Genomic DNA, 27,240 nt, shown 5'->3' with positions numbered 1-27,240 from the left:
GAGTTTTGGTAAAGGATGTCTAAAGGCGCTGAAGGAACAGGTTTTTAGGTGTGACTGAGGTAAGGACATGTATAAATAAAGTTCAGAGGTTAAGTAAGGTTGAAGATAAGGAGAATCTTTTCTCCATTTGGGCAAGGAAAGGTCAGCAGGTCCACACATGAGTGGGAATACGTGGGATGTGTACCTGAGGCATCTCCATCACAGGACGACAGACTGAAAGATCTAGAGTAGCCACTGACGGGCCAGTCGCTGCTGATTGGAGGCAAAGAGTCATTCTGAAGTGGAGAAGCTGTGGCTATATGGTTGTAGAGAACAGTGTGGTGAGCAGACACAAACCCCCAAAAAGGGTAATTTCATATATGCTGTGCAGCATGATGGTGGGGGTCTATGGTGAAGCAGATATGGTAGCATCGGTAGGCTTGTGGAAGTGGTTACTAACGTATATTCATCTAACTTTACAAAGCACGACTTTTCGGTGGGGCTATCAGTCGTACTGATATTTGGCCCCTTGTCTGTTGTCATACCTCCATTCCTGTCTCGCAACAGGTAACGGTTGACGTCGTGGATGTTGGTGTTGATGGTGGGACCGCTGGGGACGCTGCCAGGGGTCATATTGGGGTCATTCTCAGGGTCGATGTTCTGAAGGCCTTTCCATGGCACCCCTGGGCAGAACTCTAAACCACAAAACACACGCACACAATAAAGGACTGCTAAAACTTGAAGGTTAGATCTAAACAAAGGTGTGAAGCGAGGTGTTACGCTGAATTATACTTGGTGCACTGCAACTGCTGCAACTGGGGTGCGTGAGATGAATTGCAAGAGGGCTTGCAGATAGAGGTCCACTCTGGACAGGCTAAGTTTAGCAGTAATACAGTTTAACCTACTTTATATAAGAGCTGCCATGTAAATGTGTAAAATGGTATTGTGGTGAACCAACCTGATCTAATGCTATGCTTCGTATTTAAATCTTCCTCTGAATTTTGTAGACTGAATAGCTGCTTCCTTAGCAGCAGCCTTAATTGATGCAATTAAGCAATTACGACATAAGAAAAGTACTGTTTGTATTTTATTAGTCCAGTGAGATTGTACTGCGTTCTAGATAAACATCAGACACGTTCATAAATGCCTTTGTATCCAAAGATTCAGAGATTTTTTCACGCAATTTAAAGAAAAACACCTGTCTGTTCTACACCTTTATACCTCTGCATCTCATTCTCACCTGGGGGCCAGTTAATGTTGGTCCCATTGGAGATCTTTTCACTGGGACTCTTGCCCTGGCCCCAGTCAGGGGGCACGAGGGGGCTGGTGGGAGACTCAGAGCTGGAGATTAGATTGTAAGGGCTGTATGAGTCCTCCAGCTGAGGAGGCTTCCCAGGAGGGACCAGGGTAGAGGCAGCAGATATGGCACCTGAAACACACAGGAAAAAGTAAGAAAGTGAACCTAGTCCAACTTAGTAGGAAAATATACACATTTTTGCAAGTATTACTATTATAAATGCCCATTTAACACCTCCCTAAAATGGTTTCTACATTAAGTCTACTTTTAAGTTTACTGATAATCCTAGTGAGCTTCAGTAGACATAAGATTAAGATCTTCAATAAACATTTCCATAGTGGGAGAAAAAAGATGAAACTATGAGCTAAGAATAACTGTTTGCAGTCCACAGATTGTTATCTCCGTATAAGCTGGAAAACAGATCATGTGTATGAAATGCAGAATCTGACGAAATCTTAAATGCTAAAATGAAAGTAATGCAGTCGTTGACAAGTCTGCGTCAGTTAACTAGTTTCTCAAAACATTACAGAAATTGTTTTTATGGAAAGTAACTGACATAATTTCTGAGTGCTTTGTGTACTTCAGTGGTTTCAAACTGACACAAATATAAGACTGCATTTGTCTTCTCGAAAATCACAGAAATGTCACAATTATATTCAAGGATGTGACTGCAACACCTGTCATTGTTATTGGGTGGAATTATGACACCTCAGACTCAGGGATTCTTAATGAGCTTGCAAACAGAACGTGCGAAAAAAAACAAACGCACAGTCGAAAGTCTTGCATGATACAAGTGGCAAAAAGCTACTGTCAGTTGTTGAGTTACTCATTGGGAAACAAGTCAACGAGTCCTAAGTGTGTTAGGAGGTGTGGCGTTTGCAATAGTGCCTAATAATCACTCCTCAACAAGTGAAGCATGTCTGCACAAAAATATCAAGATTTTTAAAAAGGCGTTGGAAAGTATTTATGCAAAAAAACAACTTAACATTAAATGTCAGGCTGGTTTCATCTAACAATTTTCTCAAAGCCTCTGCATTATGTGAGCATGCTTGTCTGTGTTATTGTGCAAAGTACCGTGCTTATTGAGGTTGTTCTCCAGATTTGAAGAGTTGCCAGAGAGGTTGTCCATGGAGTTGGAGTGTGTCCACTGGGACAGGCGGGATTGGGGCTGAGGGGGCTCCTTAAGGGACAGACCCCCAACCTCCATGCAGTTTACATTCATGTTTGGATTCAGTCCAGCTGAACACAAAACACAGGAATCTTTTGTTAATATTTGCACAAATAAAAACAAATATTTCAAACACACAACACAGCGATACACTGTTTGCTACATGGTGTTGCACATACAAATATAAGACACAAGATGCAAGCAGTTTGGCAATTGCACGATTTTTTATTTTTATTTTTTAAGAGTTGCTGATTTATTTTTACTTCACATGACACAAAATCAGGTGCTACACAGGCTGTAATACACAATGAGGGTTCTTCTTTTATTTCTGTGTCATGGGAAAATTTGAGTTTTAAACAAAGTGACCATAGTGTTGTTCTTTCAGCCCTGTGTTGTTGCTAGAGCAGACTCACAGAGAGGGTAGGTGCTGTAGGCGCTGGGCGACGACGGCGGCTCTTTGGTGTGCAGTGTATCGGCAAGGCTCGGAGCCTGGTGAGTGCCTGTGAAGGGGTCCAGGGTTGATTTGCCAGAGCCGGGGCCTCCGGCGGGGCCACCGGGGGGATGCAGACCAGTGGAGGAGGAGGAAGAAGAAGAGGAATGAGAGGGAAGTTGTTGCTGCTTCATCAGCAGCGCTTGGTACAGCTGACGCTGGTGCTGCTGGATCTGCTGCTGCATGTTGGTGATTGTACGTGCAACCTGGGAGAGAAAAGGAGGACTGTCATAATTATGTATTTCAAAAGAAAGCACTGGGAAATATAGGCCAGGAGAGCAACAACATTAATCAAATTATGGATGGAAATAATGAAACAAAAGAAAAACAAAGAGGAAGTCGAGACAGTGGAGAATAGAAAGGAAAAGCAAGAGGAAATAAAATGTTTCAAAATATGTTATAGATAAAGATACGCAAGCAAAAACAAAGTAAAAGAACACGCAGGGGTGGTTTGCAAAGATAAGCTTAAACAGAAAATGTTAGATAGATAAGATTTACCTATATCTTATGGATCTTGTGGGTTATTTCTAACAAAACAATTTTTTTTACAAAAAGGAGAACAAACTCTATCGCCTTTTGCAAAATGGAGAAGTTGTCAGATAATGGGAAGTAACAAGTTCCTGTGTTATCTAAACGTTTCAGCAACTCCTGTTGTTACAAAGCATATTCTTTTCGCTGTTGTAATGATGTGACAAAAAATAAGTGAAAAAAAAAAAAAGGAATAAATGAAGTTGGGTCACAGTACGATGACTCATGGCCCACATGTAGTCACACACATGAAATTTTAAAAGACCTTCACGGTCATACTTTATTTGTAATGACACATTTATTGACTCACTTGCTGCTCTTGTTGTCTAATAGGGCCGGAAACATTGCGCTGCGCCTGCATCATCTGGTGCTGGATTTGTAAACGCTGGTACGCCTGAATCGATGAAGACAAATAAAGAAATACGTTGATGTAAACAACAAAAAAATCTACACTCACTTTCTCATGCATTGTTAGATATCGTCATTTTTAAAAATGACATATTCATAGGAAGTAAAATCAAATTAAAAAGTAACATCAAAAATGAAAATAAAGGTCCAGAAGACATATTCTCTCGCTCAAGCTGTAAAAGTTAAAGCTGCGCTGCAAATGCAATGCAAAGAGCGATGGCACCTCACCATTTGCAGTTGCTGAAGTTGGTACAACAGGGTCATTTGTTGAGGGTTTATTGGTGAAGTTAAAAGTGCAGGGTTCAGACCAATGTTTTTTGCTGCAAACTGCAAGAGCTGTGCTTGGACCTGAAGCGAATAGAAAAAATGGAGGTGGAACAAAAGAGAGATGACAAGTTAGTCACTGCACATCACAATAACTGTACATAAAAGCACCTTCTGGCAAGATGAAACTAGCCACCGCTGCATTTGTGCAGGATAGAAAAGAAGGGAGGTGAAAGGTCTGGGAGGCAATCTTGCAATTTCAAGAGTTATGGCCACAGTATGTCAACCACATCACTGAAACTGCACATGAGTTTTTAAGTGTGATTAAAAAAAAAAAGAAGGTAAAAAGCGATCTACGCTGTGGAGATTTTAAGAGGACAAAGACGACATACTCAACAGAATTAAAATGAGTTAAAAAGCCCAAAATATACAAAATATCCACGTGGGGGAAGAAAAAAATCATGTTCCTCAGCCATATCACAAAATCTTCAAGCTTTAAGTGATTGTTTATATGTGTTAGGACTTGACATAGTAGCACATAATAAATCTAATATGCATTATCATGTGTTTGACCACCTGAGGGGAGAGAAACGGAGGCACTTGAGCACGTAGACTAGGCTGGGAGGAACTGAGAGGTGGCACTGGTGGCTGAGGAGGCTGCTGCTGCATGGCCCGGGTTTGTGCTGCTCCACTACTGCCAAACATTCCACTGGGTATCTGTATGCAGGAATCACAATGGTACAATTAAATATTCAAGAGTACTGCCATTACATGGCAGTACTCTTGAAACAAACAAAAAAAACATCAAAACAAAAATACATAAATAAAAATAAATAAAATAAAAAAAAATCTGAAATGAAGAAAAAAAAAAGAAAAGGTAAAGTGTCTGCAATATTGCAAAAATTGATTAGGTCTAGATCACATGTTTTACAGCAGAGCATATACTGAGGGAAAAAGGTGAGAGCAACTGTTTGTTTGATCATAAAAATGTCAGAAATTGCATTTTTTAAATTGACGAAAAACAATCAGCCTGTAAAAGCCACTTGTTCAAATTTCTAACCCCATACTGCTGAAGAGGGCTCTCTTTCAGTTTGAAAAAAGGCTGCTTGCAGTGCCTTTGTTTGGACTTCAAGGACATCCTGTAGTTTTTCTGGGCCATGCCTGCCTCTAGGGGTGATATTTGATAGAGCATAACTATCTGGTTTCAATGGGCTCTTCAGGCAAGGTTATACACAAAAGTGAGCAACAAAAAAGGGAGATGTGGGAGAGCATGTGACTAGAGAGATGTGTATAAAACAATTTAACACATCTTTTGTTGCTGCTACTGCAATCTGTATATGGAAATCCCACAGAGAGCACTGCAAATTAGTGGTTGTGCACAGTGATACTGTCTGTATCAGCTGTCCAAGGGTACAAAGCCCCCCCCAATACTACATATGTAGTATTTTATACTACATATATATTAAAAAAAAAAAAAAAGAAAAAGAAAAGAAAACCTGCTTTACCTGTCTGTTCAAGTTTTGCATGGCCAGCCCCGGGTTGCCCTGTCCCAGACCCTGCCCAGGAAGGCTACTATTGGCCAGGGGGAGCTTCAGGCTGGGGGAAGGCAAAAACGGTGATGGGGGGGTGTCATCTGACAGGACACCATCCTAGACCAGAGGAAAATAAACAGTTAATGAGGGGAATAAAGGCAGATGAGCGCAACATCAAACATTACACGTTGACAATGTTAATTATATGTGTGTAAAAACATTTCTTGTACTAGCCAAGACGTAATCCAATCTAAAAACCTTCCAATGTGATGTGTTAACATATCATAAAAGCTACAATCTAAGCATATAATTAGAGAAAAGCCTAAAGTTACAGTAAGGGCTCAAACCTTTCCTTTTGCTAAAGCATATAGTTAGGGCTGGATCACGTGACCCTGAATCCTCCCTTAGTTATGCTGCAATAGGTGTAGGCTGCTTGGAGAGTCCCATGATGCATTGAGTGTTTTTTCTTCAGTCACCTTTCTCACTCACTATGTGTTAATAGACCTCTCTGCACTGAATCATACTTGTTATTCATCTCTGGCTCTCTTCCACAGCATGTCTTTATCCTGTCTTCCTTCTCTCACCCCAATCGGTCGCAGCAGATGGCCGCCCTTCCCTGAGCCTGGTTGTGCCGGAGGTTTCTACCTGTTAAAAGGGAGTCTTTCCTTCCCACTGTCACCAAAGTGCTTGCTCATAGGGAGTCATATGGTTTTCTCTGTACATATTATTGTAGGGTCTACCTTACAATATAAAGCGCCTTTAGGCGATTGTTGTTATGATTTGGTGCTGTATAAATAAAACTGAACTGAATTGAATACCACCATGCATTTATACCCGACGTACCTTGTCGAGGAAGGCGGTGCGTTCGGAGGGGTCTTTGGAGAGTGCGGAAGGCCGACACACCAAAGGCTTGTTCATGCCATTGCTGTAATCAGACATGCCCATGCCCCGCTTGTCCAGGTCTGTTTTCTTCTCTAAAAGAGCAGCTAGAAGGAGAAGAGGTGATTGCAGAGGTTGTGAAATCTAGCCAAATAAATATATTGTATCACTATAAAAGAGAGTTTTATTTAATCTCATTAGTGGTAAAAATATATATTTTAAAGAAAAAGGTCCCTCAGTATTCAACCAAGCGGAACTGAAGAGAATGAACTGATTTATTCAAATAAAAACAAACATCTCAGAACGGCAAGCGTGAAGACAAGGTCGATACACGAAAATGCTGGTGTACTTACTCATAGCCTGGTCAAGGTTCATATTGTTGCTCTTCAATGCCTCCTCAGCAGGGTCTCTCTGTGACACATAAGTACAAAAAACTTGTAATTAGCATAACCAGACTGGGATTAATTTGCCAGAAGAGCTGATATTTCATCACTTGATAGTTTTTCCAGCCTGAAAAGGTTTCATTTATAATGCCCCAAAATTTTTGTTTAAGGTCACAATAACCTTTGACCATTGAAATCCAATTAGTTCATTCCACAACGCTAGTGCATGCTTGTGCTAAATCGTAAGAAATTTCTTTCTGTGTTGAATAAATATCAAATTCCTGGTTAGAGGTCATAGTGACCTTCATCTCTGAGTATCACTTTCAGAACTGATAACCTAAATAAATGATGCCTCGCAGCTGAATCTGCCACCAGCGCAGAGGCATTAAAGCAAAAATTCCAGAAGAAAGATTGCGAGTGCTTTGAGTCTGCATTGACACTTAATTCTAAATATGCAGGGTTCATACCGGAAAGCCCATGTCAGTGAGTTGCTTGATGAGACGGTTCATAATCCAGGCCTCATCTGGCTTGTTGCCCATCTTCCCCTGAAAACAAAGAAGCAAAAATATTATGAATTCAACATTACATGATGTTTCCAAGGTCATAAATGCCACTGCGACAGGCGAGTTCGCTGACCTTGTTTGGGCACTTCTTGGGTCCATTGCTCCAGGAGTTACAAGAAGAGCTGCTCTCCTGGGGGGTTGGGCTGTTCCATACATCCCCATCCTCAGTGTCCCATTGGCTGGTAGACATGCCCATCTCTTCCCCTCCATTTCCCCAGCCATCTTGCATAGGTTTGGGGCCTGAAAGAAAGGGATGGGAAATATAGGATTAAGTTGTGAGGAATAAAAGAAAAAAAATCTTCAGTGCATTACTCGATGCTATGTGTCCTCTATGTTCACAATACCATTTCAGAAGCTGAGCAGCAGGTAACTTTAAACACAGCCACTTGGTGCCACTGTTGCTACATGCCAGTCTGCACTTTCTCCCTACACCTCCCCTCTATCGTTTCCAACATTTAAAACCAACAGCACAAATAACCAAGCTCCACTGAGGCGTGGAATTGCTTTAATCCAAGCAACACTCCAGCAGCACTAACAAAAACTTTCAAAACTGGCACAAATGGTACAGTTCTGTAGAAACTTCCCGTTTGTGTTCCCTAACTGAAGTGTCCTGTGCAAACATATTATGGAGCTACTGCCATAAATAAAATAGTGAACCCAAAGCAAACCAGTGCCTAAGTTGACAATCGTGTTCACAGGTTAAAGCAGAAAAACAGTAATTTTGTAAGTCTGAACTAACTGATGGCACTGAATATAGCACTGGTGGTATCAGTTAATCAACTCCTATTATTAACATCCAGCATTAACAATAAATTCTGAGTGTTACCTGGCTTGCAAGGTGCAGAACCTGGGGGTCCACTTCCCCTGCCATAGGGGCCAGAGGACTCATGGCCACCGTCTCCCCATCCTCCTACCCCACCTGGGGGCTTGCCCCAGGCTGAGGTACCATTGTCCACAGCTGATGTTGGAGCTGCTGGCTCTCCCCAAGCAGGTTCTGACTTGGGCTGAACACTTGGAATCTCCCCCCAGCCTGGAAGAAAGGGCAACTAATTAGTTAAAAGAATGAAATGAGCTTCTCTACAGCAGAAATTTTCATCAGTTTTAAAACATCATTAGTTAATCCTCTTATGTGCTTCCCTGAAAACAAATGGAATAATACCACTGTTCCCATCAAGGCCACCATCACATAGTCTCTTTAGACCTTCATGCTAAGCTTTAGTGACATATCAATAAGTGATAGTAAATTTTTCTATTGTATGCTGTGGTTTTTTATAATTATATGCCTTTCACCACCCCAGCCTGCCAAGCTGTGTCTATGAATGTGTAGGTGAATGAGACAAGACAAGGCAAAGCAAAGCAGCAGATTAGGAAAGGCCTAAGTTAATGACATCAGCAGAAATGGGCAGCTATTTGGCTTAAATGTGTTTTGGAAGTGTTCATGATGCTCCTTAGTCACTGCAGCACAAATTGCAGACAGCAGATGGCAGTGGTCTCATTCACAATTAAAACTGTTTGCCATTAAAGCTTTGGCAAATATCTATGCTTCACATGGCTTTTGTTTTTCAAAGACTTAGTAGATTTAAGTTTGCACTTTCACAAGATCTAGTATTAAATGCTGATGACAACTGTGAAGATTTTAACTTCTCTGAGAGCAAAAACAGTCACTTTGTAAATTCTTCAAAGAAATTATTTTTGAAAGGAAGGACCATAGTTCCCAAGCTTGTTATAATTTTCTCAATTTATGGGAAGAGGTGAAAACAAAATCTCTTTGTCTTTGTCTGTCTCCCTGGCTTGTTAACAGACAAGAAAATCAGTAACCCTTGAATAAAACACACATATGCTGTTAGAAAGAAATACCCACTTTTGTAAAAGTCAGTTTGAAATTTTTAAACATTTCATTGAATATAGTATGGTGGGAGACTACAAGATCAGAAACCAAATTTTAATTCATTTTTGAATTTCAAATACTACTTGAATGTTAAGCAAAATAAGATTTTAGGTCATTAATGTCAAGTCTTTTAAATACCTGGGTTGGAGAGGGTGGGTCTGCCTTGGGGCCCCACACTTGGATGTGATGCAGCATTGTTGGGCGACCCATTGTTGTTTCCATGGTGTTGCAGGTGAGTTGGGGGCTGGCCATGATGAGTATGGTGGTGCATATGGTGAGGGTGAGAGTGATGGTGATTGTTGTTGCCAGGTCCAACAGAGTGATTGTTGTTGTTATTGTTGGGAATAATCATTCCACCATTCTTACTTGGAGGGGGGCCGCTGTTGCCTGGGTTACTACTGGGATTGTTACGATCCCACATGTTGACTGTCTTGTTGTAGGCACTGGGATCCCCCCAGGTAGATGTTCCATCGTCAATCTCCATCTTCCTACGAATGGAGGGAGGAGAGGGCTCTTCCCAGCCAGTAGGCTCCATACCTTGGTCCTGTTTGCTGACATTACCCCAGCTAGAGTTGTTCTGCTTCACAGAACTGGGACCTCCCCAAGAACCAATACTTCCACCTCCTCCACTACCAGTGCTGCTGCTGCTGCTTTCTTGTGGCTTGGAGGAGCCCCAGCCACCCTGCACTGGTCCATTGGCACGTGAGGTCTCCCCCCAGTTGCTATTACTCACAGCAGGAGTTTTGCCCCAGCCTCCTCCATTTGCTCCTCGAGGACTTTCCTTCCATCCACCATTTCCTCCGTTACTTCCTTCTCCTTCCCATATGCTGCTAGAGGAACCATTATTCTTGATGTCTGGCTCTCCCCATTCCCCTGTGGTGGAGCCATTAGAACCACCATTATTGTTGCCCCACTTATGGGCATTTTTGGGGCCTTCTCCCCAGCTAGTAGGCTGGCTTTTCACTAGGCCATTGTCCCAGCTGGATGACTTGTCCTCTGATCCCCAGGATGAGGTACCCCCATTCTTGGGACCACTGGAAGGCAAAGGATCTCCCCAGCCACTAGTAGTGCCATTCGGAGCTTTACTGAGTGACTGTGGGGGGTCACCCCATCCTGATCCTGTCTGGACTGGCTGAGATGCTGGAGCTCCCCACCCAGAAGATGAAGATCCTTCACTGTCACTTTTCCCTCCAGATCCAGGCCTCTGAGCAATGGTAGGAGTTATGGTGCCACTGGTAGATGAGGGTCCGCCATTGGAGCTGGAGGCTCCTATGGTGTCTGAGCTGCTACTGCTCTTTCCATCATCAGAGTTTGCTTCTTCCATCTCCCATACAGTGTTCTGTCGGACGGGGGTCTGTCCCCAACCTGTGTTACTCAGGACTCTAGGGTCAAGGTCTTGCCGTGGTAGCAAAGGGGCAAATTCCACGCTGGAGGATCTGTCTCTACGCTGGGATCGACCTTCACTGCTGTCTCCGCTGTCCTCACTTGCTGGGGCTGTTCCAAGCTGCTGGCCCCAAGAGCTCAGTTGCTGGTCTTGGCCTGAGCCAGAACTACCAGCATCTATGTTGTCCCAACCTTTAGTTGCTTCTCCACCACCAGAGGATTTTCCCCAGTCACCCCAGCCACCACTTCCACTACTCCCACCACCACTGCCTTGGCGACCCCAAGCAGAGAGGCCTCCAGATGTTGTTGAGTCCCAGCTGGAGTCCTTGGGGGAGTCAGCTGCCTTGGTTTCTCCACTACCCCATACAGAGCTGCCGGTTGTATCCCCATTGAGCTGGGATGACTCAGTGGGTGACTGGCCTCCCCAACCAGTTAAACCATGGATAGGGCTCATAGGCTCCTGAGCTTGTTGTTGTTTAGTGTGGTTTGGTCCATCAGTGTTAAGGTTAACAGGCTCTATATTGAAGGACAAGTTTGTGTTGGTTGAAGGGTGCTGTTGCTCATTTTCTGTAGCACTCATCATGCCAACCCAACTTCCCCCACCGTTATCAGCACCTCCCATGTTCCCATTTCCATTGCCATTTATACCTGGTGGAAGGGATGAAGAGCTGGACACCCCACTGGTACCACCTCCAACACTCTCATGGCCCAGAACAGGCCAGGCTGAAGGGTTGGCATTTGGGTTGAGATTCAAGTTAAAATTGGAAGAGCCCCAGTTATTGGGTGCTCCAACTCTGCCACTATTCATACCATCTTGTTTACCATCTGAAACCCAGCCTCTATTACCTACTAATGTGTTGGTTGATCCAGGTCCTGTCATCATGTTATTGTTAGCTTTGAGAGAGGGGTAGTGGGCCTGCTGGCCTGCTGCGCCTGTGGCCATACTCACAAAACTACTCCTACTGGTAGTAGTGACAGCACTGGTGTCTAGGTTAGAGCTGGTGGAGCCCGAGGGGCATTCTGGTGTTACAGGGTTGCTGGGGTCACTACTGCGGCTGATGGAGGGCCAAGCTTCTGTATCACTCTTGTCAATAATCACTTTGTCCCAGCTGTTGGCACTTGATGGGCTGTCAACTGGTACAGAGGCTCCCCAATAAGAGATCTCATACTGGGCACCAGGGCCACACTGGAGGGATATGTCTAAAGAGAAAACAAGTGGGTGGGGTAAGATTAAACAAAGGAGACAGATAGAGATGAGTAAAAGTAGAGGGAGGACAAGGAGGAGGGGAGAAAGAAAAAAATTCATAAGTTTAGAGTAAGGAAAATCATGTAATGCAAGTTTACAACCAGGCTACAGTTAGCTTCCTGAACCAATTTTATCTTCTTGGTTAGTTAACGCTAGCTATCAGACTTGGCAGGATGAGATGGTCAGACTTGCATGTTTCAGGATTTAAAACATAATCAGAATGCACAGCCAAGCGTGCTTCTTGTCATATCAGCTTCGGGATATCCATATATCCTTGCTCTGGTGCAGTCAGCCAAACAGAAACTGAGATGGAGCCTTTGCTTTCTTTTTACATCGTTCTTTCCTTCTCTTTTTCTCCCCAGTTTTTACTTAACTTCCATTTCCACTTCTTAAATAGAGGTTTACTGATTTACTCCCTTTTCACTCTCTAAAGTCATTTATTTATTATTATCCCACGTCTCACCTATGTCCTATTATACTCATGTCTCCCTCCTCCATTTTTCCCCCCACCACTTTCTTCACCCTGTCCCTCTCTCCCTTCTGCACTCCTCCAACACCCGGCAGTGAGAGACCCATCCGTCTCCATCGTGGCTTCACTGGCTGGGACTGTGAAGGGAAGCCCAAGTGGAACGCCGTTCATTTATTGGAATGAAACCAGGACAGAGTCTCATCCATCACTCCTTACGCTTTACTGGGCCTACTCCTCCTTCAACTGCACTGCAATAAGAAACCACATAACAGTTCCTCCAAGCTTGTGTGAATAAGTGTGTGTCTATTTGCTTCTCACTACCTGCATATACATAATACTGCACATGCGATTCTGTATATCTAGGAATTATCTGTATGACAAAAGTGAAAATGAGGGATTGTCCATAGATTTTGTCCTTCTACTTATGATCTATGATCTACAAATCCCTCACCAAGCTACCAAATCACAGCTTTTTACAACTCTGATCAAGATGGAATCACACACAAGCAGATTCGTTAGGCACAAAAGCAGCCACCATCAAATGGTGAACTAATAATAGACTGGGTTGATGCTGCAAAGGGGTAATCAATCTGTGGGAGGCAGCTAATCAATAATCTTATTAATGTTAGTGGGTGAGAGCAGAGAGGCTATTGATCCAGCATCCAAACACTCTAACCAATAGGGTAGCTTCAGGCAAATGGCAGAAAAGCTAATGAGAAGTAGGAGCTACGAATATCACCATTGCGCAGACCAACTAACCTAATTAATAATTGATAATAATAAACATTTGCACATGAAAACTAGACATCTGAGTTTGTTTTTTCAAAAGTCCACACTAAATGTAATGTGTTTCTAAAGTAAAACTGTATAGCTTAAGATAGAACCTTAAGACAGGAAAGAAGATCCTATCAAATTGTTGCCATACTAACAAGACGTTACACAGCACAAGATATAGAAGGAAAAAGTCCATTTATTTGAGGTGTGAAGACAAAGACACATATTCTGACTTTTAGATACTTTGAACGTGCCACAGAGGCTGTGAATTACATTTTCACTTATCTCCACTCCCCAGGCAGCCTTATCGTTCAGGGTCATCAGACTGATGACACACACATGCACACCAACATTAATCTACAGTCAGTTTGCAATCAGCTGAAAACAGAAATAACTAATGAAACATCACAACAAAAGTAATCCCCATATTTGCTGTAAGTGTACTTTTCTTTTTAAGTTCAATTAAAAGATGCTGGAAAAAAAGCCATGTGTGCCTATCATCAGAAAGTTTTTAAATTACACTTGCCATGGGTTTTCTGACTTCTGACAACAGCTTGGTGTTAGGGGTGGGCGGTATGAACGGTATACGGTAGAAACGATATAAATTTGGCCAGCGGTAGAGGTTTTGACTATACCGCTCTACCGCGATAGCGCATGTTGATGGTGTCATCAAGCTGCACCTATTTTGGTCGAAAGCATTGCAGTGGCTGCAAACAACATCATCTGCAAATTATGCCGGGCGACAGTAATAGCAAAGAGACAAAGCACTTTTGGAATATAGGGAAAGCCAAAAACTGCGCTTCCTCCACTTCCATACCATTGATTCATTAATGCTGAATTCCCTAACAACTGCTTTATTCCCATGTTGTTGCAGTATATTAATGACTAACCTCGTATTATGGATGGATTATCTCAGTTGTTCTCCTGACTGAAGTTTGGTCCGTTTACAGCATCCTGCCATGCAATTGCATTTGTCCCTAACCACCAGAATCCCTCACGTTAACTTTTATTGAGTGAAAAAAAAGTTAGCGGCCATCCTTCAACTTCACTGTGCTAATGTTATGCTAACGTAGCTGTTTTGCTAGCAATCACGTAGCACATCATTATATACCAGCTAGCCCAACTCCAGTAACCCTACAAACGTCACTGCTGTTTAGTTTTCTGTCTTCATTAATGTTGGAAGTGGTAGTATAGCTTTACGTTTTAATTTTTTTCAGAAATCTCTCAGTCAGAACATGCTATATCATATTTAGGTAACTAGCGAAACTAGCGAGCTAACTGCCGCCAAATTCCTGCTAACTTCTAACTCCGTTAAATGTAATAAATTTGATTTTCCTGGATGCCTGGATGTTAAACTTAATTGTTACACTTGGTAAAGCAGCAACGCTGATCATTTTATTAAAGATGAAATAATTTAGACAGTTTTAACTCTCAGTGATGCCACAGTGATCGTGTGACTTTGGGACCTGAACCGGACGGAGTTTAGGACCCAGATTACTCCGCAAGGCTCCTGACTACGGCAGCCATAATGCTCCGACAATCCATCAAGTCGTACTAAAACATTTTTGACAGATTTTTGAGTGGCGTGAACCAAAATTTGTTGAGGTCAAATTTCTTCACCCAAACTAAAATCAGTTTGAGGTCAGAAAGCACAACCAGAATTCATACATAAGGCACACTGTCGATTTTTGAGAAAATTAAAGGATTTTAAATGCGCCTTATAGTGTGTAAAATACTTAATACAGAAGAAAAGAATATATCGCGATATATATCATATATCATATTACCGCACATGCTTCAAATTATACCATGATATGGATTTTAGGCCATATCGCCCAGCCCTACTTGATATAAGAAAAAAGTTTGGGGTCAAAACTCAGAAACTGGTAGTGAGAGCTACACCAGCTTATAAAAACATAACATTAATAATAATAACTTTATTTGTATAGGACTTTTCAAAACCCAGAGCTACTGAGCAGAACTGAGTTTAGCTTACTGATGCAGCCCTCCACAACATACTCAGTTTCTCTTCTGGCCCCTTAGGAAAGTTTATTGTGCACTCCTAGTTTAAAGTGATCTAGACCAGTGGTCCCCAACCCCCGGGCCTCGGACCGGTACCGGTCCGTGAGTCGTTTGGTACCGGGCCGCGAGAGTTGAGGCTCAGGTGTGAAATGTATGGTTTTCAGGGGTTTTATCGGTTTTCAGCGTTATTTTGTTATCGTTTTTATCGTTAACTCTGTTTTCCTGGGTCTTTTCACGTGTGTTATGAATAAATCTTCTTTTTTTCGGTACCAGTACTCGTTTTATCTTGTTGTATTTATCCGCGACACCTTAAAGGCCGGTCCGTGAAAATATTGTCGGGCATAAACCGGTCCGTGGCGCAAAAAAGGTTGGGGACTGCTGATCTAGACTGCAAAAGTAATTGGCCTTATATTAACCTGTTCAAAACAACTTTTTACTACTAGTCAGTAGGAAAACAAATCCTGATCAGAAAAGCCCACTGATTTACTGTTTTCTCTTTGTCCAACTGTACGTGGTCGATTTCCAAGCAAATAGGAGCACTACTTTATCACTCTGTGGACCCTATCCAAGAAGCTCAGGGGAGGGCAGTCAAAGCAAAACTATTTTGTTCAGTCAGTTTCTCACCACCCAGCATATCTTCCTCCTTCATTCGCACAATTTGAAAATAAAAGATTACTTGACTAATGTAAACTCTGCAAGGCAGTCCTCCTTTATCACACTCAACACCTTTGTCACAGAGGAAATGTACAAAGCTAATTTTGAACAAGCCCCCAAACCACACACATAAAAAAATATGAAAGAAAAGGTGACTCTCATGCACATGATAAAAGAAAGGAGGTCAGAGAGCGAGAGAATGGAAAAATACCTGAGGAGAAGTACAGCAGCCTTAGTCTTAAGAGTGCTTACACAGATCCACGCAAGAATAAGAAACAGCAGACATCATCTTAGTACATCTGCAACAGGTTAGTCAGTGAAGCAAAAAAAAAAAAAAAGAAATCCTTTTGCAGAGGCAGCACATGTGGACATCTACCTCAACAAAACCGGACCATTATTAGCTCCACAAAAGGAGTGTTTACAACAGGATTACAGGGTTGCATTACATTGCAAAGGTTTTAATGCTGGTGCGTCTTTGCCAACATGTACGAGTGGACTAATGCAAAACTGCCTTCCTTTCTTTTCACCTTAATGTGCCTCCATTGTTCCCCTTTCAACTCCCTTTCCAGGCATTCCAGAAAAAGGTACTGCTGATTCTTGGCAAATCATTGATTTGCGGGAGGGGCGTGAAAGCAAGCTGAATATGAAAAACAAAGGCAAGGGGAGAATTATTTCCATCTACCATTTGCAATCATATGTCAGTAATGTGTTGCTTTCATTCTGGTTGCAATTAGGAGGGCAGCCTATGATTATGCCTTGTGAATGAAAAGGGTCAAAAACGGAAAGGAAAAAAAAAGTAGCATCTCTGTAGCTCTTCACGTTTCAAACGGACAGAAAGACATCCTTTTTGTATGCGTGTATGTGGAGTCTAGCTTATTCTCACCTGCACTGAACTACAGAAATGGTGGACATCAGTTTAATAATAAAAACATCCTAATGTAGGTACACTGACAGTGCTTACTACAAAACACGGACAAGCAGCATCAACACTGCAGTGGAGCTGTGTGATACCAGCCAGAGTTGAAGCACAAATAAGCAAGAGGTGAATTCCTGCTAATGACACTAGCTGCCATCATGGAAATGGGCAATAAGCCAAGAATTAAATGCCTTTCTTCCCCATTTGAATGAAATAAAGGGCTGGGTGACAGAAAGAAAGAAGAAGAGTGCAGTAGAGAGAGATGGAAGACAGTCTGTGGGGGTGGGGAGAGGTCGGTACATACAGTGGCGAGGGAAAAGAAAGGGAGACAGCGAAAGAGAAAGCATGAACAGAATGAGAATAACTGTAGCGACAAAGTGATTCTTTTAGCTTGAGTGTGAGCAACAGAGGCAGCTCGGCTTCTCAGTTAAAACTATGGGATGACATAAACCCAGAATCAAAGGAGGAGGGAACATTTACTAGTCTTTTGTCACCATACTGACCCTCTCCATCTCTCTTTGAGGAGAACTTTACGCCCACTCACATCGAGGACGGCATGCACATGTTTTTCCGGAAACATAGAGAAAAAGAAAAACAGAGGGGACGGTCTCCGTGGGGTTTAAAAAGCTCATCATTCATGTCTGTTTACCTCTGCTGAGAGAAGAGAGAAAATAGAAGAGCGAGACCATAGTGACTTCTCTGGTTTCCCTGAGAGAGGCTGCATTAATGAAGCCACTAGGGGGTTCTCTCACTTGTGCGTGCCTAAGTGTGTGTCACAGCTTGAGCATATGGGCCAATCTATACCTCCGTGGCTTCTTTGGGGCCAAGTGATCTTTTCATTTGATTTTAAAAAACATATAAATAACTGAGATTTATTTTTTTGATGATGTCAGAAGAGGTAAACAACATTTTTATAAGATTATATCTAAAGAATGTAAAAATGCGCAAGTGTTCTAAACGTGTTTTGTTTTTTTAAATAAAGCAACACCAACACCAAACAGTTTACTTAAGATGTGTTCAAAATCTAAGCTAATTTACCTAAAAATCAAAGGAAGCGTTATGAAAGGGCCAAGTGTTTTAAACCGCACCCAGCAGAGTGCCTGGCTACGCATGCTGTCTGGGTGACCGGCAAACAGCTGTTGGGCTACAGTTCCCACAGTCTTAAGAGACCCCATTCCAGCACCTGCTACTGGGGAGTCTGTCTGGCTGCTGGATGGTCCGGACTACTTAAATGGTCCCCAGTCAGCTGGAGAGATGGGAATGGTGGGTGTGACAGGGGGATGGAAATGGGGCAGGGGGTCTCTGTCTGGTGGGACAATTGAATGGGTTGGGAAAAGAGGTTGTGTGGGAGGGTGGTGTGTCGAGAGCAGACTGCATTTTAGACACTGGGGATGGGGTGCTTGGATAGCCTGTTGGAATCTCAAGCGTTACAGATTTACACAGAATTCATATTGATTCTACAATAATTAAACTTGACTTTCCAAGCCAAATGTGGAGTGATCAAAAATGTGTCAAAGAAATAAATTTAACATCTTTACAGTGTACTGCTACTAACTAAAACTACAGTGTGAGTACACTCCTCTTTAAAGTGTGAGGCAGATTGCAAGGGAGACGCATATCTGAGGGGACACAACTAGGTCAGACTAGAGTACTCTCACTGCTGCACATTCATTATATCTATATACATGTGTTAGTGTTTGCATGTGTGCAACTACAAACGTGAACCATCACATCACTGCCACCCTTAGGGCTTCAGTAACCTCACCAGAGGTCAGAAACACTGTCCTCGAAAACAAAATAGAAACACTGTCCTCGGAACAAAGTTCATCTGTAACTTGCAAAATGAAATGAAACTTTACCTCTATATTTGCAGACAATGTCTTTGAAATATAAGCATTTTGACTTTAAAAAAAAAAAGGAAGAAAAAAAGATGTATTCATGATCAGGAAAAACTTCATATTAAATCTATCACAGTCCAGTATTAACTTGTAAATCCAGCAAACATACATTTAAAAGGTGAGAAGTTTTTCAGAATTTTCTGCAGCAAAAGTCATGTTTGAAATGAAAGACGCCACAGACTTAAATAATTGCTCTGCATTGTAGACTTAACTCCAGTGTCCAATCCCTAAATTATGTATCGCAGACGCACTGCAACAACTGGTTACTGGCTTCAGGCTATTGGCTGTGCAGATAGGAAAGAACATGTTGTGGACTGGATGCCCTCAGGACAAGAACATGAGTGGAAAAGGAGGTGAAAACCCAGCCAATGGCTACTTCTGCCACAGGCTGTTGTACAGAGAGACTCCAGGGGAAACCAGAGGTAGGTAAAGGCCAATTAGGACAACAAGTGCTGGACTAGGACGATAATACAGCATTACAACGTAACACACTCAGCCAGGGGATCCTAACGTGTCCAGAGCTCAAAGAAGAAACATATGCTTTCAAATCTGAAGGTTTTGACTTAATGTTTCTCTTAAGAGAGTTACGCCTGCAGCTAAATCTTTTCTTGGCCCACAGCCAAAGAACCACTGCAGTAAATAGCTGTGCATAGAGACAAAACATTATTACCAATGTAATAAAAAAGAAATTTGTGCCGACAGATTGAATCTGTTGAATTTATGCCACCAATTTAATATATTTACTGAATTTAAAAAAATACAGTGATGCAGTTGCCTTGAATTTACTTCCTGTGAATTTTCTGAAAATTCGTTAGACAATATTAAAATGAATGCATTTTATATAGATTCTGTGTTTTTATATGATGTCATAATATTAGAATTATTTTTGGATCTTCTTATTTTCTTGTTTTAAGTCAATTAGCTCTATTATTATATTTTTAAAAACAATACATTAAAAAAATAAGTTAAAAAAAAAACTAATAACACTATGCAGGATACACATATTTGTGAAACATCATCAAATGGCTACATAGTGAAAAATAACATCCAAACATAGTAAATTGACTAAATAGACTGAAAAGCACAATTTGTGGCAAAGAGACTGTCACTGGGTGGCTGCATAGGCTTAAAGCCTTTGTTTGATGCTGTGACTGGTGGCACAGACTTGACTACAACAACAGCAGCAGCAGCAGCAGCAGAGCACAGAAAGACCAGCTGACTGTAATGCAGAGGACTGTAGCCTCCTGGCTAGCTAACCATACACCGCAGCAGCTGCAGATTTGTTTACTGAGTATCCGTGTTCGCACAGCAAATTTAGAGAGCAGCACAGAGCAGCATGATCAAAAGCTAGAGTGGAAAAAAAAGAGACAGGAGAAGAAGCTCAACAAAGATGCAAGCAGATGCTTGCGCTAGATCCTGCTCAAACAATGTGTGGTGTTCTACAGAGGTAGCCTCACATCTGTGTCTTCAAAGCTACGGCTTGTTACGTTGGAGGATGAGAAGTACCCTCACTTTTGCATCTGTGTACATTAAACAGATGGTTAAGATTCCTTTAATAAACAGAAGAAAAATAAACCTTTAAAAGGAATTCGAGGATATCTTCAGGAAGCTATAATCATGAGTGTCTGTATGAAAAATGCTCATGTCCAAAACCAGAGAAATATAGTTGTAATATTGATATAAATGGCCATGATTTAACAACACATGACTTGCTTACAAATACACACAAACCACTGTATAATGAGCCCCTCAAGGCAGGTTCAACATTAGTGAACTTCAGGGCCAACAAAGAGTTCGTTAAAAGCCTACCGCTGGCTATAGAGGGCTTAGTGTTCTTGTGATTTTAAAAACAGTGAACAAGGCTAAAACCACTTAACCAAGTTCTTCAAACACTAAAATATCCCAGATGGCCTTTGATTTAAAAAAAAAAAGAAAAAAAAAAAAGACATAATTGTCACCGTTATAAGTATCATTATTCACACTAATACACGTAGAAAACACAGACATGCTTTGAAAACATGCATCCAAGTACCAGAAACCTTTCAGAATAGCCACAAAGGGAAATGGGGGGGAAAAAAAGCAGCAATCAACTAAAAAAGTCTGAGGCCCATTTTAATATGGTCAGTCTACCCACAAAATTTTAGGTGGCGAGTCTTGTCATTACATTTGCTGACAGAGAAAGTGCAATTATAATCACCGTTTTTACTGTATTGCCAGTACTGCTTTTCTTATGCGTCTCTAAGAAGAAAAAAGGATGCAAAGTTTGAAATGAAGTTACATCTACAAATGCAAACATCTCTCTATCATTATCCATCCCAAGATGGATAATGGTTCCTGAATGCTTTAGGAGGGTTTTTGTATATCATATATATGTATTATATTATTTAAACTCACTAAAATGCACATCTAACAAGGACAAAAGTCACAACATCACCCTAAAGCAACCACTAAAAAATATATATATATTTATATGAGAAAGCCATTTGGCCGCAATGTTTTTTACTAGACTGACACAAACCTTGGTGGTGTTTGCTCGCAGTGGACGTGGCAGAGTTTGTGGTAGTGCTGCTGGTACTTGTAGAAGAAGAGTAAGATGCTGAGGGTGAAGAGGAGGAAGAGGAGCAAGAGGAGGAGGAGAGAGTGAGAGCGCTGAGGGCTCCTGCTGGCAGTGGCTGGCCTCTCTTCAGTAGCTGCTTGTGCTCCTGCTGACGGAAGCGCGGGGGCACCTCTCTGGGTGGGTAGCGAGCACTGGCAGAGGACAACTGGCACTGTTGCTGAGGGGGAGTCTGAGTCAGGAGCTGGCTACTGCAGGAGGCGCGCTTGCCATTGCCAGAAGAGGAGGAGGAGGAGGAGAGGGGCAGCGTGGGGCTGGCGGGGTGGTGGGATGGGCCGGGACTGGGCTTAGTGGGAGCAGGCTCTGGCACTGGACAGATACAATACATGGGCACACAAGCATTCACACACAGAAAGACAGATGCAGGTAGCAAGGTATTAATATCGGGGTTAAGTCACTATTAATACTACACAGAGCAGAAGATATTTATTTGTCTGGGCAGTACCAACACTGAAAAAGGCTGAAAATATAGAGCTATTCTTTTTTTATAAGAGAGCTGTCAACCTTTTTAACAGAGCCATATGTATAGCCCACAGCATGCCAGCACATAAAACTTGTCATCTTATCAAATGATATCCTAGCATATTTAATGGTCTTAACTACAATTAATGACACTTGAAGTCTGATGAAAAAATCTTTAAAGACAGTTTACTAAAAATAGATGTTCATGCAGTTTCTGTAAATTCAGTGCATTTCATTTTATTTATGGTACTATCCAGGTATTGAGCAATCTAACCTTTTCTCTGCACTTCTCCTGTGAACTATCACCTGAAGTTAACTGCCTCATGTAGCCTGTTGTTGAGCATATGTTACTGACCCAGATGCAATCTATGAAAAGGTCAGATTTTTTCTGCTGAAAGAACACCAACACACAAACATGACGAGATACCTCCTTTTCTCCTAATTAAACTCGCCTCTCTATCTCTTCCTTTCCCAGCACAGACACGCACACTTACACACGTTTCCCTTCCCTGCTGGTTTGGCCTCAGTCTGAACCTTTCCCTGTGGTTACACTGACCAGCCAGCCATCTAATTGAGTGTTAGCCTGAAAGGTGTTATTATTAGTAGGACTTGGATAGCCAGCAACCAAACAGATTGGCTTTGCTAAAGTTTTCTCTACAGGGTGCTGTAAGATTACACACTTCTTATTGTCATGGGAACTGAGCAGCTTGTTGGTGTGAGTCTGTGGCTGTAGCATGTATAAGTACTCTACATCACAATTTCCTGCTGCATAGAAATATTTGCTTTCATACTGACATCAATAGCTTGTAACTCAATAGCTGCTGTGAATTAGTTTTTTGGTCCAAGGGAAAATACATGATGAATAGTTGATGATGTTATTTTCTATAGTCCCTGGATAGACACAACCATTCTACACAACAGCTGAGACTGCCTTGACTCAAGGGAGTGAGAGAGGGACAAAAAGACAGTTCTTGTATTTGTAGAGGTAGGATGGCCAGTTTGTTCGAATGAAAAACAAATGGAATAGAAATTAATTAGTCCAAGCTGCAAATATCCTATTATCTGTATTTACTTACATTCTCTTTCTTTATTACTTAGTTAATTAAATTAGTTATGAATTTCTTATTCTTATCATTATTGGCTGCAAATGCCTATCCACTTAAAAATAATTGAGTGATCTCATCTTCTTATATTGCAACCAAGCTAAGAAAAACTTTACAATAATATTTGCATCCAAACATTTTCTTTTAACTATCCGGTGTACCTCCAAAGTTTAGAATTTAACAGGAGGAAAGAAAACAAAAAGAAAAATGCTCATTTTAGTTACATTAGGCCAGAGCTGTGGCCGCAACTCATTATCTGAGATCTATACTTGGCAACTAATGTTATATTTTTATATTCGTCAAAGAGAACAAACCCATGTGATTGATTTACTAACGGACAACACCCTGGCATGTCCCTTTAAAAGTTCACTTGCCATAAAACTAAAAAAAAATGCTGTGTCCTTCCCTACCTTTGCATTCTCTCTAGTCAGGGCACTGCTGGGGAATTCCCCAATATCACTCAGCTCTTTGCCCAAAGAGGGCCTCATCCCTTGGTTGGACAAACTCTAGTAGTTGTTCTGCTACTGAGATTTGCTGTGAACTAGAAGGCCAGTGCTCCAACCAAAGCTCACTTTGGTGGCAGAGCAGAATAAGGCTTACCAGTTTGCAGGTGCAGTCTAACAAGGTGAAAATGGAGGTCATCCACAGAGGCGACTGCTTTTATTACTCAGTTACATGTCAAAAAGTACTTAGCAAATAATATATTTGCAGAAGAGAACCATTTAAGACCTACATTTTCAATATTTAAACATTATAAATTTAAATACACAAATAAACCTATAATAAAATATAATGCAATACGCTCACCTTATTGGGTGTGTTGACAATCATGTTTTCGCATTGGTAATTAATAAACATTTTCTATAGTGATAAAAAGATTCAAGGTCCTGTTTGCCAAAATACTACACGTGTGAATTGGTTGAATATGTTCAACTTCAATTTAAAATTAAATTGGATTCAATTTCAATTCAATTTTAAATTTCAAATTTTACTCTGAGAGTCTGAGAGGGAAGAGCTCCAGTGGGGTGAGATGGTACTATAAGGTCACTCAGATAAGATGGGGTCAAACTGCCCACTGAGATCACCAAACGCTGGAAGGTTATTGCACTCTGACCATAGTTGCTTGCAGCTATATTTAGGGGTTCAGTCTCTCTGGTATGAGAGTCTAAACTACTCCTACAGCAGGCCTATACTGCAGTGGTAGTAATTAACCACACAGTGACATGCACACACCAGCCAACATTACCGCATAGGAGGTTAAAATAAATCAGAGTGCAGAGGTATTCACTGTGGCTGCCAAAAGCTTGTCCAAAAGCACAGCTGAAAACAGAGGCCCTCTCAGGGTGCCTACCTGCTGAAACACACTAACAGCAGGGGAATTTGCATTGATCTGTATCAGAAAGAAATACAAATTACAACCACTCACTAATATATGTTTTTTCCTGTAGAAAGTATTTTAAGTATTTGTATTCTTTTTATTTGAAATCAAAACATAATGATCTTTAAAAAATTTTTTTTTTTTAAAATCCACTTCCAATACACAAAGAGTGTTATTCCACAGCTATACAAACGCACATTTAAGATAAGAATTTTATATTTTGCATAGCATTTGACACATACAGGCAAAAAGACACTTTCATAGTTGTTTTCATCCAATTCAACTGAGTTTTTAGAAAGAGAGAAAGAGGGAGACTGTGAGAGAGACAGGGATAAGAAGAACCTTCCCCCTTCCAGCAGTATGTGGTTGGCTGTTGGCTTGGAACTGCAGCTGGTGACGCACATCTGATTTAATTCAGCGCTGCCCGCCTGACATTGTCTCAGCCAATCGTACATCGGTATGGTGAATACACGCCGCCCTGCCCCCTTCCCTTTCTGTTCTACCCACTGTTTCCACCCCTGTTTCTCCCCTCATCTTCCCACCAGCAGGTTGCTTCGTAGCCCCAGTGCTCACTCACTCTCTTGCCATTCCTTTTTTCCATGCCTCCTTGTCTTTCACTGCTCACTATGTTATTCTCCCTCAGGGCCTTTATCCATCTTGATCCCTCATCTCTAGCCTTTCCGTCTCTTTTCACCCATGTCTTGTTTCTGTCTTTTTTCCTTGCCATGTTCTTGTTTCCACTTCCTTATCCTTCCACTCCAAATCTCACCCTTTCATTCAACCTGCCTTTATACCTTCTTTCTTCTCTCTTTGGTCTCTCTTCAAACTCCAGCCCAAAGTTTCTACTATACATCTTTTGCTTCCAGTTCTCCACATTTCTGTTACAAAAAGGAAAATCTTTTTTTTGTCTGATTAGCCACACACACACACACACACACACACACACACACACACACACACACACACACACACACACACCAATCTGTTTGTTGTGGTAGTAACAAGGGTACTTTAAGACAATAAATGTCTTTCACACATATACAATAACTATTAAACTTTTTTTTTTAAATCATGCTGTCAAAACGTCCTTGCAGGGAAGCTTAAAAAACATCTCTTCTATAACACTTCCAAACTGGATAATGTGTAACCACCCTCAGTGTAATCTGTATTTAATAAGTACATCAGAATTGAGAATGAGAATTAATGCTCTCCTGAGAGGGAAGTAATGTGCGCGTGTGTGTGCATGTGTGTGTAGACAGACAAAAATGAGACAGCAAAAATGGCTGTCTGAGTGCGTAAGAGGTGAGAAAAATAGTACAGACACTGTTCCCCTCTACCCTGCACAAACATAAATACATTTAATGAGACACGTCTTTCATTTTGCTCAGAGAGATTCCTAATCCATGATGGATGGTTAAGTGCTTTTGAAGAGGTGGGGTTTACAGAAAAAGAGAGCCAAGGAGAAAAAAAGAAAAATAAGAGGTGTGTGTGTGTGTGGAAGGTGGAGGGGGTCCCTTTGATAAGTGTATAAGTATAAAAGATTAAAAGAGGAAAGTGAAGCATATGCTGGTTCACTGGGAATGGCAATGAAATTTACTGAATAAATTCATAATACATTTTAATTCAGCTTTGCATAAACAGGAATTCATTGTTTATTAAGCTCTTCTAAAAGGTCCAGTATCTTTTCTTAGAGATTCTAACTCAGATTTTAAAAAAAACAAAAGCAAAAAAAAAAAAAACATTTTATAAATATTCACTCACAAGCAGGATTTAAAAGAATCTGAAGACATATTTACTGGGCATTCAAAACCAAACTACAACTTTTCGACAATATCTCGATAAGAAACTAATTTTTAAAACTGCAAGGAAAGACAAATGGACTATTGGAAATACAAAACTATCTGAATCTGAAACTAGTGCTGTGAAAACCAAATTTAGGCTTTTATGATGTGGTGGTCTGGCCCTTAGTGCCTCTAACTGAACCTGAAAATGAGAGCCAATTAAGTAAGCATCTGTATCAAGTGCCCTGCAAATTCCATTAAACCCTCCAGCTCAAGGACTCTCTGCAACCTCGCACCAAAGTTTTAATTAAAGCCATTCTTTTCACTAAATGGTTAATTACACAATCAAAAGGATCAGTGGCTTAAGAATAGTCTGCAAAAAAAAACATTTAAAAAAACAAAAAACTTCAGCAGCAAACTGAAGTATATAACAAATTCACATATAGAACTGAAAATCCACGAATGAAGCACAAAAAAGAGGGTATCTGCTATTATAAAGAACTGATTTGCTCCTTGAGCTTAGTGCCAGGCAGTGCAGGTTCACACATCTCTTCTATTGTCTGCTGAGCCACTTTATTATGCAGCCATGTTTATAGAGGGGGGAGGGACAGACACAATGCACAGGCTTCTATGCCCTACACGGTGCTAAATTTCTCAATGTAACAACACCCAAGAAGCAGAAAAGGTAAAGAAAACCCCTGGAAGCTTACAAAGTGCATTACACACAATAACTTTTTACAAGCTGTGTTCGACTGTGTGTGCTGCAGTGCTTCCTCTTTGCATATGTAAACAAGGCAAAGAAAGAAAGCATGTCTATACCCTAGCAAAAATAGTGGAACACAGACTAAATTTGCAGGCAATATGTAAGCAGAGGCACTAACACCACAATCACCACATCATCAGAGTCAAGTCCCTCCCCAGAAATCTGATCTGGACTCCTTTCATTACACTGCTCTGTGCATTTCATCTACAATTCTCACAATTGGCACAATATTCTTGTTTACCTGGAGATGCCAGTTGCTGTAATTTGTTACTTTCTATAGCAAGTGTAATAAATGTCTAAATATAATCAACAAGCATTGTGAGTATAAAGCAGATGGCAATGTTCTGCAAAGAGACGCTGGTTCTACAAAGAAATGAGGTTTGGCTGTTTCGATGAGA

The 27,240-nt window shown here is 41.3% G+C and overlaps 1 protein-coding gene across 4 annotated transcripts in view; it reads right to left on the bottom strand.

Moving 5' to 3' along the window:
* Positions 1-27,240, bottom strand: part of tnrc6c2 (trinucleotide repeat containing adaptor 6C2) — a 54,928-nt gene that overhangs the window by 10,329 nt on the left and 17,359 nt on the right. For 2 of the 4 annotated variants that reach the window (XM_084930992.1, XM_084930991.1), the window contains 15 exons: positions 21,260-21,664; positions 9,518-11,962; positions 8,318-8,521; positions 7,565-7,731; positions 7,396-7,473; positions 6,899-6,956; positions 6,510-6,652; positions 5,640-5,783; positions 4,711-4,851; positions 4,099-4,218; positions 3,773-3,856; positions 2,858-3,140; positions 2,351-2,515; positions 1,220-1,408; positions 525-674 (listed from right to left, as the gene is read on the bottom strand). In XM_084930992.1, coding sequence (XP_084787118.1) covers positions 525-674; positions 1,220-1,408; positions 2,351-2,515; positions 2,858-3,140; positions 3,773-3,856; positions 4,099-4,218; positions 4,711-4,851; positions 5,640-5,783; positions 6,510-6,652; positions 6,899-6,956; positions 7,396-7,473; positions 7,565-7,731; positions 8,318-8,521; positions 9,518-11,962; positions 21,260-21,664 — 4,776 coding nt within the window. Of the gene's footprint in view, positions 1-184; positions 296-524; positions 675-1,219; positions 1,409-2,350; positions 2,516-2,857; positions 3,141-3,772; positions 3,857-4,098; positions 4,219-4,710; positions 4,852-5,639; positions 5,784-6,509; positions 6,653-6,898; positions 6,957-7,395; positions 7,474-7,564; positions 7,732-8,317; positions 8,522-9,517; positions 11,963-21,259; positions 21,665-27,240 lie in introns of all 4 variants that reach the window. The other 2 variants (XM_084930994.1, XM_084930993.1) reach the window with 2 other exon arrangements.

Source organism: Perissodus microlepis, chromosome 6 (assembly GCF_051167445.1).
Source record: "Perissodus microlepis isolate ML-2025 ecotype Zambia chromosome 6, ASM5116744v1, whole genome shotgun sequence".
Taxonomy (NCBI): Eukaryota; Metazoa; Chordata; class Actinopteri; order Cichliformes; family Cichlidae; genus Perissodus; species Perissodus microlepis.
Note: the sequence above shows the minus strand (reverse complement) of the source record. Positions and strands in the feature narration are given on the sequence as shown.